This window comes from Penicillium diatomitis, assembly GCF_028827545.1.
Source record: "Penicillium diatomitis strain IBT 30728 chromosome Unknown utg000013l_segment0_segment0, whole genome shotgun sequence".
Taxonomy (NCBI): Eukaryota; Fungi; Ascomycota; class Eurotiomycetes; order Eurotiales; family Aspergillaceae; genus Penicillium; species Penicillium diatomitis.
In genome coordinates, this window is record NW_026623185.1 from 454,401 (window position 1) to 469,291 (window position 14,891).

At 47.1% G+C, this 14,891-nt stretch overlaps 1 protein-coding gene across 1 annotated transcript; it reads left to right on the forward strand.

Moving 5' to 3' along the window:
* Positions 1-13,432: 13,432 nt before the first annotated feature.
* On the forward strand, positions 13,433-14,178 carry N7539_008584 (uncharacterized protein; the record flags this gene model as incomplete). Its single annotated transcript, XM_056938179.1, has 2 exons — positions 13,433-13,589; positions 13,649-14,178. The coding sequence occupies 2 exons, from the start codon at positions 13,433-13,435 to the stop codon at positions 14,176-14,178; spliced, it is 687 nt and encodes a 228-aa protein (XP_056786561.1).
* Between the last annotated feature and the right edge of the window lie 713 nt (positions 14,179-14,891).

Sequence of the window (14,891 nt, forward strand, 5' to 3'; positions counted from 1 at the left end):
TACTTCCATCATACCTACCCATGCTGGGCAATTAGCTACAAATACTCCATCCAAGCTCTCTCTGTGCGGATGGTCCTTATCGGGTTCTGTTTTCTGTTGCTTGTAAGGTAGTGGTTCGAAAAGGAAAGGGGCAGTGCAGCTTGTTGTGACTCTAAATTTTTTTAGCGCAATTTTTCGTGAAAGAGACGACATCGACAGCATTGAATTGAATGCTGGCAGGGATTATACGTACGCTTGCCATAAGGTTTGCTCAGGCTCGGCTAGTAGCGGACCTTTATTTTGCTTCTCAATGCAATGAACATCCGCATATGAACGGTATAAGCATAGATGACCTTCGAACGTTGTGGATGTGATGCCGATATGCGTCGATCCATAACGGTCATCAAGCATTGCATTTCGCGACACTCCAGCGCTGAATTGGGACTGTAGAGTGTCAGCCAGAACATTGACATCGTAAAAAGCACCTGTTTTAAGAAATTTGGCCAAAGAAAGTATTCTCTTCCAAAGACAACGATTTCTTTTGAACACCTTGGCGGTAGTTGCCCGAAACGAGTCGATGCATTGTGCTATAGGCCATTGCATTGCACCTAAAGCCGCACTATTTATAGATCCTAAACAACCATATCAGTATCCACTCTCTTATTTATCAATATCTAGGTAGCAACATCGTAAACATACCGCCACTCGTACCAATAATGATATCATAGTAATGATGCGGTAACAGTTCACCAGGCAGCAGATTCTCAAGCTCACGGATGGCGACCAGCGACGTAAATGCATATACTCCACCGCCGTCGAAAGTCGCTACACGATATCCAGATTGCTGTGGTCGTAAGCGCTTTCGAAGATCAGCGCTTTTCCCACAGGCAGGACATTTCCGAAAGCGAGCCAGGGTGGGACAGTAGTGCCGTGGTCTGTTTGCGATACCGGAGTATCGCCACGCACATCGCTCACATATTCCGTGACCACAGGGAAAACGGATTGAGCATGGCGTATCCCAAGGACAAAGGCAGCACAATGATTCGACACCTATTTGGTTTAGAGCTTGCAGCCAACAAACTTGGTCGATGTCACCCATCATTTTTTTGATGGCCGGGAAGAACTCTGGCGATGGCTGGTGGGGCTTCCGGCTACGGCGTTCCGCGACAGTACGCCAAGCGTCTCTGCACATCGGCTCATAGATGGCGGAAAAACTATCGTCATGTAGGATGCCTGTACACAACATCTTAGTAGGAGGCATTACCCAAATGGATAATTATATGATCTGTATACCTCGAGGGAGTATGGACATATCACTTAAAAACATCTTCGCAAAGATTGGCGCGAGCAACGCTTCGCACTCTAAATCAGGCGGGACAGCACATAGCCACTTCCCAAGCCCATTATATTGCAGTGGCTCTTTACCTGGCCAGAAACACCTCCTGAATACCTTTGGATACCAGGATCCGCAATTCAAAAGTTTCGAAGCTGCTTCTGATGAAACCGGCGGGCTACATGACGCGACTGACTCGTCAATTAGATATTCTTCGCAAAGAAACACTGTCTCTTCTAGGGTCCATAGATGGCCTCTTTTCTCTCGTCGTTCGATGCCTTCGAGGACAAAGGCTTTGATACCGCACAGGAGGGGAGCAATTTGAAACTTGCCATCGTAATTCAGGTTGTTCACAATCACCGGTTCAAATAGATCTCTCGCACCTGGCCTCTCATATGCTGCTCGGTTGTTCTTTTGCCCGATGGGGCTTATTTCAGGTTTTCCATCTGCCGAAGAATTTATATCAAGAAAGAAGACAAGCCGAGCATGCGGTACTACTCCGTCAAGAAGTCTCACATTGCGAAATTCTTCCAGCCAGCGTTCAGCGTCTGCGGCTTGCGTCACTCGAATACACACCACGTCACTAAATGCGAGGCTCAACCTGTGAAATATCTGGGTGGCATCACGTTGAAGAAAGTCTAGATTTCGTTTTGCACATGCATATGGAGGCGGAGCCTGTATATCATGTGTCAAGTGAACCAAATTACAGATAATTGGTCTTGTGCATAAAGCGCGATCATCCGAATAGAGCGTAGTGTAGAGCCCTGGGCCACGCAAATCCAGATCCTCCCAATTCATAAAGGTAACTACGGCGGGCGGTAGTGTAGACGTTGCCGACGTTTGAACATTCAAAGAAGATTGAAAGAGCTCTAACCGTGCAGTAGAATCAATTTCCATTTCGTGCGGTAGACGAACCACCCATGGCTCCATGGCCAGAAAAATGCAATACTATTGCTGATCGTTACCTCCCGACCTTGCCCTCGCCGAAAGGCGCCTCTTTCTTAGATGTAGTGTCGCCGCGTATCAGAAACTGATCAAGATCTTTCCCGAATCTGTCATTGTGGTCGCTTGCTAAATTCGAGTGCAAAGGACTGACAGTCCAAAGATGGAAAAGGTCATCTAAACTCATTATTAGATGAGACCAATCTTATCATAAGGATTGACTCTGCTTCCACTATTGTATTATGAGCCTAGTACTCGAAAGCTTTGGGACTGGACGAGTTAAAGGTTGCAACTCGCCCATCGTTACACCATTCAATCGCGTCTACATTCCAAATATCAGTGCTCTGGGAATGTCTTAGCGGAAAAGAATCGTAACTTTCAGTAAATACTACTCGTATTACCGGTATTGTAGGTCTTACGATCAAGGTTAGATGATTGCAATTGTTATCTTATGGGTTCCATGACTTCATCACACAAAGACACGGTACGTAGCCCAGCTCAGTTAAATACGTCACAATTGTCCACGCTAGTAATGGTTTCAAGTAGGTCAAGCAGTCCACTGCGATAGGCGAAAAGATACCAAATCCAGACCCACCAATAATGCTGTGAGATGCCAGATATGGACCACCGTAAGACCGAGAGCGTTACAGTAGCTTGCGAACTTCACGTTTCCTTAGACTTAGAGCCCGGAAGGCTTGTCCTCGAGTTGGGATTCCGGACTGAATGTTACTGCGGCTTTTTTCCGTTGACCGCCAACCAACGCGGAGCAACATTCTGTAAAAATGGGGCAGCTTCTTATGTATTCAGCCCGGTAAAAGTCGTGTGTCTCTATCGAGCAGTGCTATATAATGATTATGGAAATATTGTCTAATGGGGTATCCGTGATCTCTCATCTGGCTGAAAGCTCAGAATGTCCTTCGAAAGCATAGATATTTTCGATATTTCCCCTAAGATCACTCCAGACGAATGTTATGTAAGATGTAATTTGTATGATCAAGCATTCTAGTTGCCTGTAGTATGGAATACGTGCTAAAGGTCGAAAACGCAATTTGTGTGTTGACAAGTATAGCAAAGCTAAGGGATGGACAAGAAAAGCAAGAAGAAGCTGGAGAGAGACGGTAAAAATTTCAACATCGCTCGGACATCGCTCGGACGCGTTGTCGTCTTCGTACGTATTCTATAGCAAACAGTGTGACTCTTCCCATCTTGTCCCATTCTTGGGCACGGTATATTCGTAGCATTCGTGAATGTATCTTCGCGAGATAAAACTTGAGTGCAGTTATCTTCTTTGACTTTCTCTGGCAGTTGACGCAATCTGCCTGGTCACGTCTAGGGTGGTTCCATGACTGGAACATATCATACTAGAAAAACAGGGGTTAGTAACGAAGAGTACCGTCATTTCTGGGGACTCATTTGAGTATGCGGACTTCCAAAAAGACGTCCGAGCCTTACTTTGAAATGCTATGAAGGATACATCCAATTGCCTGCGGATACGGTGTTAAAACAAACTCAAAAGATCCTCCACCTGAATACGCATGAGGAGATGTTTAGACTTTGAAAACAGATGGCCGACTTAATTCAAAAGAATCCACTACCAATCATCATAGTCACAGGGCCTTCCCCCAGACTGTCAGTTGTAGCTGTTTACTGGCCGACGGAATCGTCCTCACACGCTGAATACACTTCAACTAGTAATACATTCGAGAACAATCTCGTAGTGCCTGACCGCCCGGAACCGACCTCAAATGTGAAAAGCCAGAATCATCGAGTCAGGCACTTTTGAACAACATCTGTCTTGTCTGATGGTAGCTTACCAGTATTTTCCAGCAGGCGAGGCTGACAGACCCTGGGCTTCTTATGTGAGTGAACGATAGAGATGAGATGTTGAGTGACGAACAAACAGCGGAAGAGGGCATCATTGCAGAATATTCACGGAGAGAAATCTTTCTGTCGTATCGCCTCGTCAAGCTGACACCGGAAACATATAGAACACTAATATTCAAGTTTGCATGTACCTACATTCCTATGAGCCTTTTCGTGTGAACTTCCATGGCGGCATCAGAGATCCTGTAAGAAAAATTCACGGCGGGCCGGAGCCAGAGTCCCGTCTCATGCACCTAAGTGATAGGCTATCTCAGGCAGGTACACCAGAATGTAGTATTACACAATGGAATACGTTAATTGATCGATACAACGCCGAAAGGAAGATGAGCAATACACAGATCAAGAAGACATGATTCCTGATTATCAATTTGATTCAACCTTTCCAGATATAACGGAAAGGTTGAATGGGGTTTTGCTTGTCTCCGAGATCAAAACTGTGAAGTCAGTTCAAATGCTTCGTGGTATATGTGCGAGAGGGCAGAGAAAGATCTCCGACTTGTTATGCGTGTGGGAAAAAGGGACATTTTGCTCCTGACTGTTCCCAGGCAAGACCTGGCCAAGGACGCCTAAATGCGCGTATTAACGAAATTACCGCTGACGATAAAACTATGGAAGACCAGGGAAACGCCAGCGAATCGGAGTAGACTCCACGACCCCAACTCAATGGCCACTTGTGGAGATCCTTCCAATGAATGAGACCGTTGCACGTATTAAGGATATTACCCTTAAAGTTGGTCTAGATACTGGTGCAAGCGTAAGCGTTATCGACTACGAACTTGCAAAATCTTGCAAACTACAGCAAGCCACCCTCCGGACACCCGAGCTCCGTGACTTCCAGGATCAATACAGCAACGCCAAGGGCGCTTTCCGTGTCCCAATCACAGCAACCGACCAACGAGGAATTACAAAGACCTGGACAGTAGAGTGTTGTGCTATTGACCGGAAAACGGGACCCCCTATACTACTAGGGATGCCCGGGTTACATGCACAAGGAATCGTCATCGATACGGGCATGTATCAGTGGTACTTCGGGGTCAACCATCGAAACCTCGATTTGCTTACCCCCCATCAATTCGCGAAACGCACACGCAACAAGGCACATATCTTTGCGGTAGTACCCTACCAGATTGACCCAGAGATGGACCTTGACACTCTCGATAATCCGCTCTTCGATAGCTCACTCCCACCTACTGGCATTAGGGGGAATCCCGAAAGGACCACGGATCACACAAGAATCGCTAGTTGGCCAAAAGAACTCCATGACTTCGAAGACTTATGCTCGGCAGAAAAGGCAAGGACCCTGCCCCGGCGCAGGGAGACTGATCATACAATCGACCTTATCCCGGGCTCTACTCCACCCTACGGGCCTATCTATCCTCTCTCTCGCGCCGAGCTTCAGGAACTCAGAGAATATATTCGCGTAAACACAGAGAACGGTCGAATCCGCCCGTCAAAGAGCCCTGCAGGCGCATCTATCCTCTTCGTGCCAAAAAAGGACGGCGGGTTACGACTCTGTGTAGACTACCGAGGACTCAATCGCGTTTCGGTAAAGAATCGCTACCCTCTCCCACTTATCTCCGAAATCCTCGATCGCCTTTCACGCGCCAAGAAGTTCCCTAAGATCGATGTTCGAGAAGCTTATTACCGCATCGGCATCAAAGAAGGCGACGAGTGGAAAACTGCATTCCGAACGCGATACGGCCACTACGAGTACACAGTTATGCCTTTTGGTCTTACCAACGCACCAGCTACGTTCCAAAACTATATCCATATTACACTACAAGGATACGTGGATCTTTTCTGCGTAGCCTATCTCGACGACATTTTGATCTTCTCGGAGGACATCGAATCGCATACGAAACATGTCCGACTCGTTCTCGAAAGACTCCGGCAACACGAACTCTACGTCAATCCCGATAAATGCTCCTTCTCCCAAGACCAGGTAGAATTCCTTGGCTATATCGTTAATACTACTGGAATATCGATGGACCCTTCACATGTTAGGTCAATTCGAGAGTGGCCACTACCATCCACGATCAAGGAGGTCCAATCCTTCCTTGGATTTTGTAACTTCTACCGCCGTTTTATTCATAACTACTCAACTATCGCAAAACCCCTTACGGACCTTACAAAGGGGCTCGAAAAGGGAAAACGACCGGGCAGAATCGAACTCAGTACCGACGCGATCGAAGCTTTTCATAATTTACCCCATGCATTCGAATCGGCACCGATTCTACGACATTTCGATCCCGATCGCATTATCCGACTAGAAACGGACGCCTCACAGTGGGGAATGGCTGGGATACTGTCCCAACCCGACGACGAGGGAATCTGGCACCCGGTCGCATTTTGGTCTCGTAAGTTCTCTGACACTGAATCCCGCTATACTACTGGAGATCAAGAACTATACGCGATGGTACACAGTTTCAAGATTTGGCGGCATTACCTTGAAGGGTCTCGGTACCGAATCGAAGTCTTTTCGGACCACAACAACTTGAGATCCTTCATGCAGAACCCGCGATTACACGGGCGTCAAGCACAATGGTGCATGACCCTCTCCACATTTGGTTTTGTGATCTTGCACCGCGCAGGGAAGAAAAACCCAGCGGATGCACCCTCAAGGATAATGGAGCCAGCTTCAAGGGACGCCTTGGATGCTACTCTGTTAAATCCATTGCAAGCCCGAATGGTGACCGAAGAGGTACCGGAACGGAGCCAGGCGGCAGTACAATTGGTGCTGGCCGACCTTTATCAATTCAAAAAGGAATTGCTGCCGGATTCGGGGGTTCAAGAGCCAAAAAGTGCCTTGGACGCCTGGAGGCAAGAGCTGGGTCGCGCCCGCTGCTCCTACCATAAAAACGTGGTAGATCTGTTGTCTTGGGCAACATGCCCACGTCTCAAATGTGACTGGTGACCTGCGAAGTATGATACTCGAGGCCCAGCGAGACGGCCCCGACACGGGGAAGATTCGTTTATTAATCAACCAGAACATCCCGACGTCAGGGCACTGGTCAGTCGATCCTGATGAATTAGTACGGTTCAAAGGACGACTGTATATTCCAACCAATGAGAAATTGAAGCAAGAGCTAATAAAGCTGCATCATGATGATCCAGTGACAGGGGGCCATTGTTGCCGGTCACGCACGATTGAATCGATCAGTCGAAAATTTTACTGGAAGAATCTCCACGAACAAGTACATGAATACGTGAATTCTGTCCTGTATGCCAGAGAGCTACACTACCAAGACATAAGAAGTACGGCTCATTGAAGCCTCTTCCAATTCCAACCCGACCGTGGCAAGAAACCTCGATGGACTTCATCACAGGCCTCCCGCCTACGATTCACAAAGGAAACGAAGAAGTCGACTCGATTCTAGTCGTCGTAGACAGATTCACTAGATTCGTGAAATTTTTCCCAGTGCACACAATAATCAACGCCGCACAGCTGGCTGAGTTGTATCATAACAAGATCGAATTGGTCTACGGACCCCAAGAGGGAATCGTGTCTGACCGGGGTCCGGTGTTCACTAGCAAGTTCTGGCTATTGTTATTCAATGCCTCAAAGACAAAGCTCCGGTTTTCAACCGCGTTTCACCCACAAACCGATGGCCAAACAGAACGGATGAAGCAAACCCTCGAGCATTACCTGAGATGCTTTACAGGAGAAGATCAGACCGTATGGCCAAGTTTGCTACGGACGGCAGAATTTTGTTGCAATCCGCACCAAAATAACACAACAAAATTCAGCCCCCACGAAGCACTCTTCGGATACAATACATCCTTCTACATACGCGACGAGGCCGCCGCAGAAGAAAAAGGGCTGCCAGGAGTACAAGCCAGGATCGAGAAACTACAGAGCTTGCGTGAGAAGTTAACGGCTCACTGGCGAAAGGCTAATGAATCGATGGCAAAATACCACAATGCAAAAAGAAACCCCACAACATTCAACCGCAACGATCTTGTGACACTTTTCACGCAAAACTTGCGAATCAAAGAATCCAGGAAACTCGCTCCCAGGAAAATTGGCTCATTCCGAATCCTACAACCAATCGGGACTCAGGCGTACAGACTGGCATTACCCCAAAGTATGCACGCCTCCATAACGTTTTCCACGTCTCCGTTCTGGAAAAATGGCATGATGATCCATCGCGAAGCGCTCCCGAAACACTCCCGCTTCCTGACCTCGTCGAAGACAACCAAGAGTACGAAGTCGAAGAAGTCAAAGGGAAGGCGAAGATCAACGGACAACTCCATTTCCTGGTTAAATGGAAAGACTGGCCCTCTGAATATAACGAGTGGGTACCTGACGAGAATATGCAAAATACAAAACAATCTATCGCGAAGTTCGAAAACACACAGAAACGCACAAGACGAAACTAGATCGAATCCGCCACGATTCATCTCAGAAATACTCCACAAACTCTAACACCACATTCTTCATCGCGGTCGCTTCCACCGCAAGTATACCATTCGCTGTCATCGCAGTCTCTAAGCGCTCGGCAAAGTTGACCAGCCCAGTCTGCCACAACACAAACCCAGCGTCCCCTTCTTCAAGACCGAGATACTGGTCCGCACGTGTTAAGGGAGGACCGAAAGCCGCAATCAGGTTCTGGCGACGTGACGCTATCTTTTCCGAATAGAAACGACGGTATCTCTGTAAAGAAAATTTGTCAGAAAGATTCGTCAAGGAATCACGGGTGATCCGTACCCTTTGCATATGCTTCGGACCTTCAAAAACATGCTCCTTCTTATGGGCCCGCACGACACCCAAGAAAGTTGCAGCAAGGTCCTCACTCATCCAAAACAGATCGGAATGAATACCGACTGGCCAAACCGGAACGTACGATGGCCCAGGCGCTACCACGATCTCCTGGGTACCATCAAAGATTGCCTAATAAACCTTCAAAAGGAAATGGAACACCTATACATCCCAGATCATTAATGCGGGAGTCTTGCGATCCGTTAGTGATTCGGAAGTGATTCGGGAGAGAGTAGAAAACTTACAGTCTCGCACACATTATGGTTACCCTTGCAGTTATTGCAGAGTACCGACCCCAAGCGGTCAAACCCGCACTCCACCGCGAAGGGGACTGTCGTAACCAGACAGTTATAAGTTATACTCTGCCTTAGCTTTACCGAAACACTTCAGACACCAGAGAAAATCGGGGCTCACGGCCACGAAGTCTGGCGCAGGAGGTGCACGGCCTGTCCCGCCGGTAGCCTCGTGGCGACGACGATTTCGATGACGACGGGGCATTTTGAAACCAAGCTGAACAAGGGAAATGGATTGAAGTCGAAATGTCCTCATCCGCGGGAACGTCGATTCTGTAAGTCTTCGGGAGCGAATCGTCAACGAAGCACTCCATCGCGGACAGATTCTCAGCTCCCCGACCGACGCTGATCCGTCGAACAGGGATCAAACGCCCTGTCGCGATTCCTTTCAAACGGCATCGCCGACAGCAGTGGGAAAGTGCGGCTGCATGATGCGGGAATCCTTTGTTTACACCCGCATCTCCCAAATTTGAGGATGTGGCGTTCCACATACGATACAACCACGATTCATTATCCTAGTACCACGATAAAGTCCGAGTCATGGTATCCCCCAGATGAAATATCCCTGGTCGGGGCGACCAGCATGGAAGGGAAGAACAGTTGTCACGGCGCGAGTCACATATGGTCACTCGAAACGATTCACGATCGAATCGACCCTGCGCCGCCTTAGGGTAACAACCCTTAAGACATCATGTGGGGTTGTGGGGACTCGGTACACGGGGACCCCATATATATATTCTGGAAATTGGTGGAGTATACCCGGACTCTAAGATTCAGTCTTTGAAATCAGACCCTATAGACTTGGACTCTCTGCCTAGCCAACAGGTTCTCTGTCCTGCGAAACAGACCCCCTAACAAGTCAGGTACCATACTACCTATGTAACTCGCCTTCCCGCCTTCACTCACTTTACTCTTTTCGGCAGGCGGCGAGCAGATGAAAATCACGCTAATTGAACGAGAACTAAAAAAGAGAACTTCTTACTACAGTAAGTGTTTACATGGCCACTGATGGTGTGAGCTCCATGATCTACCGTGCCGGGCAATATAAGCCATTCTTTCCGAGGTCTATCATGTAAATAGAGGGACCTTTTCCATCACTTCCTGGGGTTTTTCTTTTCAATTCTTCGAATCTTTCTACATTTTCACTATTCAAGACGTTCTCCACGAACCGTGTGATGTGTTCGAGTCAAGAGTACGTTGAGAATGATGGCCAAAACTCTGAGTTCATGCCACAGCACAGTGTGCAACAACAACAAAAGCGATCAAAAAGAACTATTATGGTCAGTGCAAGGAACTTGTTACTACAGAGGTAGATACAAATGTAATTCAACTTCGCAGTCATGTGATTAGATCCTAGAATAGCCGGCAGGAACGACTATTGAGGTGTTACTAGACTTGAGAAAGGATGTTTCAACAATTGCTCAGGATTCTTTGAGTCAAGATGCTAGAACACTTCTCCGCTGGTGTCGAGAGCTTCAGAGCCAGTCACCACTGTCAACGAGGTCTACTGAGCTAGAAGAATACGCTCAAGAGCTTTCATCCATGTTTGTGGAGAATCTTTCGCGATATGTTCTACATGATCGTAGTTACAGTACTCGCCTTAAGCTAGCCATCATCTGTTGGCATTTCGCTGACACCGACTTATTGCGTGGATTTCTTCGCAGCCCGATCAGCAAGACGGTATCGGAAAGACTTTATGCCAACTACTTACTCTATAGTCAGCAAGATGTCTCCTATCTTGATTTCATACAATCATTCGGCTTCCTGTTGACACCACAACTCCCGAAGCGCCTGGATTGTCGAGTATATGGGGTTAGTGAATATCATCCTTTGCAGAATCTTGCCAAACAAAAATGCCACCCCGTGTCGATCCCCCAGTCGCAGTCGTCCAGTATACGATCGCTTCTGCCGCTACAACCAGATGCGAGTGACCGTCCCACTTTGCCTCCGATTCGTGAAGTACTGAAAGGCGTCTGTCCAGAGTTCGAGAATATCCCGATGGACAGTGACTCCACATCCCAACCAACATACGATCTGGAGAAGCATACCGTTCAGCACAAAGCAAACTTACCGTGAAAGACCAAGACTTTCTTATGTGAGAAAATAAAGCCATCCGATTACCAGACCATACTAACCCCGTCACACGAAAGGTCGTATACGAATAAACGATCCCAGGATCGGCTCCTTCCTCAAGGAACTCGTGGAAAACAGAAGTGTTTTCCTTCGTTCGCCATGCCAAAACTGCCGGGCAGACACAGGGCCGATAACAAAATTTTCCACAATTGGTATTTGTGTATGATATGAATATTAGGATGAGACTCTCTTGTGACCAGTCTGCAGCATATGAAAGACGGATGTAGTGTTTTCTCTTCTTTAATAACACCAACCTAGATTAAGTGGTAGCATCATCTAGGACTTATTTATATTTAGGATATCCATATATATGGTCTATTTGGCTTCTATAAGTTCTGCAAGGATAAGAGCGGCCACTTTGATTAAGATACGAATAGGTCTGTATATGACATGTGCAACAGATCGATCACGGAAAGCTATAGAGTACTTGAATGGATTCTGATGTAGTTAACCCTTACTCTCTCGACTCCCTCTAATTCGGCTGGTTGTAGCAGTTTCTCTCTATAGGGGGTCTACGAGCCCTTGCTTTAATCATGACTGCTCTAATTCTGGGCTTTACTCACCCTGTGATCATTTTGATATCGAGTTAATACCGAATTACAACCGAAGCCCTTGGCTGCGCGGTGCTGAAGGTAAGATGTTAATGACCCCGTGTGTTACGGGTAGTACAGGGAGGATCGAATCAGGTTCACCACATGAAAACAGACGCTCATCTATATATACCCCATTCGAGTTTCAAGGTGTTGAATGTTATCGTCAAACAATTTTGTGAAATGCCGGATGTAATTAAGAACATGAAACCCAATAACCATTAGTACGATATGATGCCGCTCATCGGCTCCCACATGTGACTACCTCATCAGCAATATCGGTATATGAAGGCAACCCTGATGTTTCTTCCTCGAAGCTATAGATGGTTTGGAATCGGAATAGGGGTTGAGGTAGGGCGGACTGGGTGGTGACCGCAGATGAGAAGGGAAGGGCGCCCATGTCTTACTATCCTTATCTTCCGGCACGGTATTCACAAAACGAAGTATTAGATTTATTTTGAGGGCTTGAGGCTTCAAGCTTCAGTATCGGTCTTCGAGGTAGAGACACGAGTTTCCAGTATCATGCCACTGGGGTCTTTGTCTTTCATGTGATTTGTTCGAGCGGGTGAATCTAAGTGCACTCAGCCCAACCCCGCCACCCACTAAACCCGTATATAACAAGATCATTTGACATATTCATCAGACTCAGATATACATTCTCATTCGTCAATTGGAATAATGCCTTACAGTTCTCCCAGCACAGGTACTTTTCGGCTTTGACTTATAGATCTCTTTCAAACCGGCATATTGCTCGAGATGATTCTGAGTCAGGATTCCGGCATGAGATGAACTGTCTCCATTTGTTCCATTTGATCATGACTGAAATATATATAGAGCTCATCGGAGTCGAGTCGGACGATCACGCACTATACGCTGAATTTCTTCTGTCACAGTTCAAAACTAAGTCACCGCGAACTTCATCCAATCTCTCTTAGACTGCTGATCAAAGTGCCTGCTCATATTGATCTATGATCCGTTGAACCTCTCTCCAGGTGTCTGCTTATTCTTTCTAGAATCAACTTTGCCGTACGATGAGTTCCTTTCTTTCTGTAAGAAAGAATCCGGGTGAAGAAAACTCCGCATATTCTACGAAGCGTTGGGTACTTTCGCACTCTTCGTCCGGGAGTGGGTTTTTTGATAGGATACCCGAGAGAGAGGTTGCTCCCTACGTTCATGGCAAAGCCGATAAAATATCAATACATAAAACTGTGTTGAATAGCAAGACCCAGAAGGAGCTCAGCAAGTGGGCTTCTGCTATGATCAGGCAGATTGAACCTATGAAAAGATCCATCTTTCCGTACCGCTCACGCAAAATAAAGCCGGGACTTTCTGACTCGTCCAGGCCTGGATGGTGGCCTACATCTGTTCCGTACAAACCGCCCAGCGCTCTTTCCAAACATGGTATGCCCTCTCTCGATAAAGCTAGTCCGCTATGAGATTGTATATCGCAAATCATGATGATATTGACCGTTGAGATTCAGATTGTGTCGAGCTTCTCATCCATTTGGCTCAGAGTGGTATGAACGGGACTAGTGCAGACGATCTCCAGAAAGCCGCGCTGGAAATAAGACCCAACCGCACAAGCCCCCGTAAGGTTGAAAGAACCAGGTGGGGTCTCTTGAACGACAGTTCATGGGCGCATCAGCAGGGGGAGACCTCCAAATGCCACTACGCCTGTACGTTCGCCTAGGTTCAGGGGTCGGGAACTAATAGATAAACTACTAACAGATGGTAGGCACCTCGGATTCAGTCCATCCGGCAAGAACGCAATTTCACCCCCGTTTAAATCACAGCGAGGAAAATCTCGATCACCAACTCACCCGATCAGAGGAAATGAGTAACCTTGACTCAAATCTCAATGCGATTGACACAGGAGGGCCTTTTGGTGAAATCGGATGTCTTGAAACCCCTTCGATGGGTGACTTCACCCTTTTCACTTCAAATACGAGCGACTTCTCAACATATTCACCCTCTACGCTACAGATCCAAGGATTCTCGGCTAGTCTGTTGACATCTCACCTTTGCGGATCTGATGCTCACTGGCAAAGCGAAGATTACCGCGGTGATGATAGCACACCACGGTACTATTCAGGTAATCCACATTACCCTGTGGATAGCCCTATTTCCAGGCAAGATACTAGCTACCTGGCCGTGGGTTCTTCGCCTCAAGTCTTCGCCGAAATGCCGATGACCGGGCAATGGCCCTCAAACTACGATGACTACTCAATTGGCCTGCATTCGGATTCGTTGTTCTGTCCATACTAGAACTTCCACACCCCCCGTTCATTCCACGAGCCGCTAATCCCGGCCTAAGGCATACGATTTCAAAACACAGGTCAAGGGTTAGTTATATATCCCAATGATCATCAACCCTCAATGAGGCGCGAACAACAACAGCTTCTCTTGCCCATTATGGTACTACCCTTTTGTTTTCTGAAATCGTAGATTTATTTTCATAAAACCCGTAGCGCGCTTGAGGTCACTATTAGCCTGGATTGACGTTCGTAGATACTAGCAAAAGGGAGTCTGTAATCTAGAAGGCTAGGACCTGGTCGGAAACCTCGTTGAATCAATAGGAAAAAGGTAGATCAAAAGGCGACCCGGCAACAGATGTAACTACCTAGTAGGTAGAATTTGTTTATAGACCTAGCTACTCCCATAGCATCAGCGCACGATCCTTGCAACGATATCCATTATCGAGACAGTTGGTTCCGCACATGCCGGCCTATACCCCCGCCCGTCCCACATTCGCTTGTGTAGGAATGCAACGCGCCTCGACCTTCTGAGATTACAGGCTCGTATATTAGTCCTCAATATCTAGTAGCTGGTCATCAAATATGATCGAAAAAATGGCCTGCGACAGATAAAAATTTGGATACTATGGATACTAAAGTTGAATGGGATACCAAGGAATCAGGAAAAGGCGTCGACAAATACCGAGGGGAATATAGAAAGAAAGGGCTTACACAGCGATACGA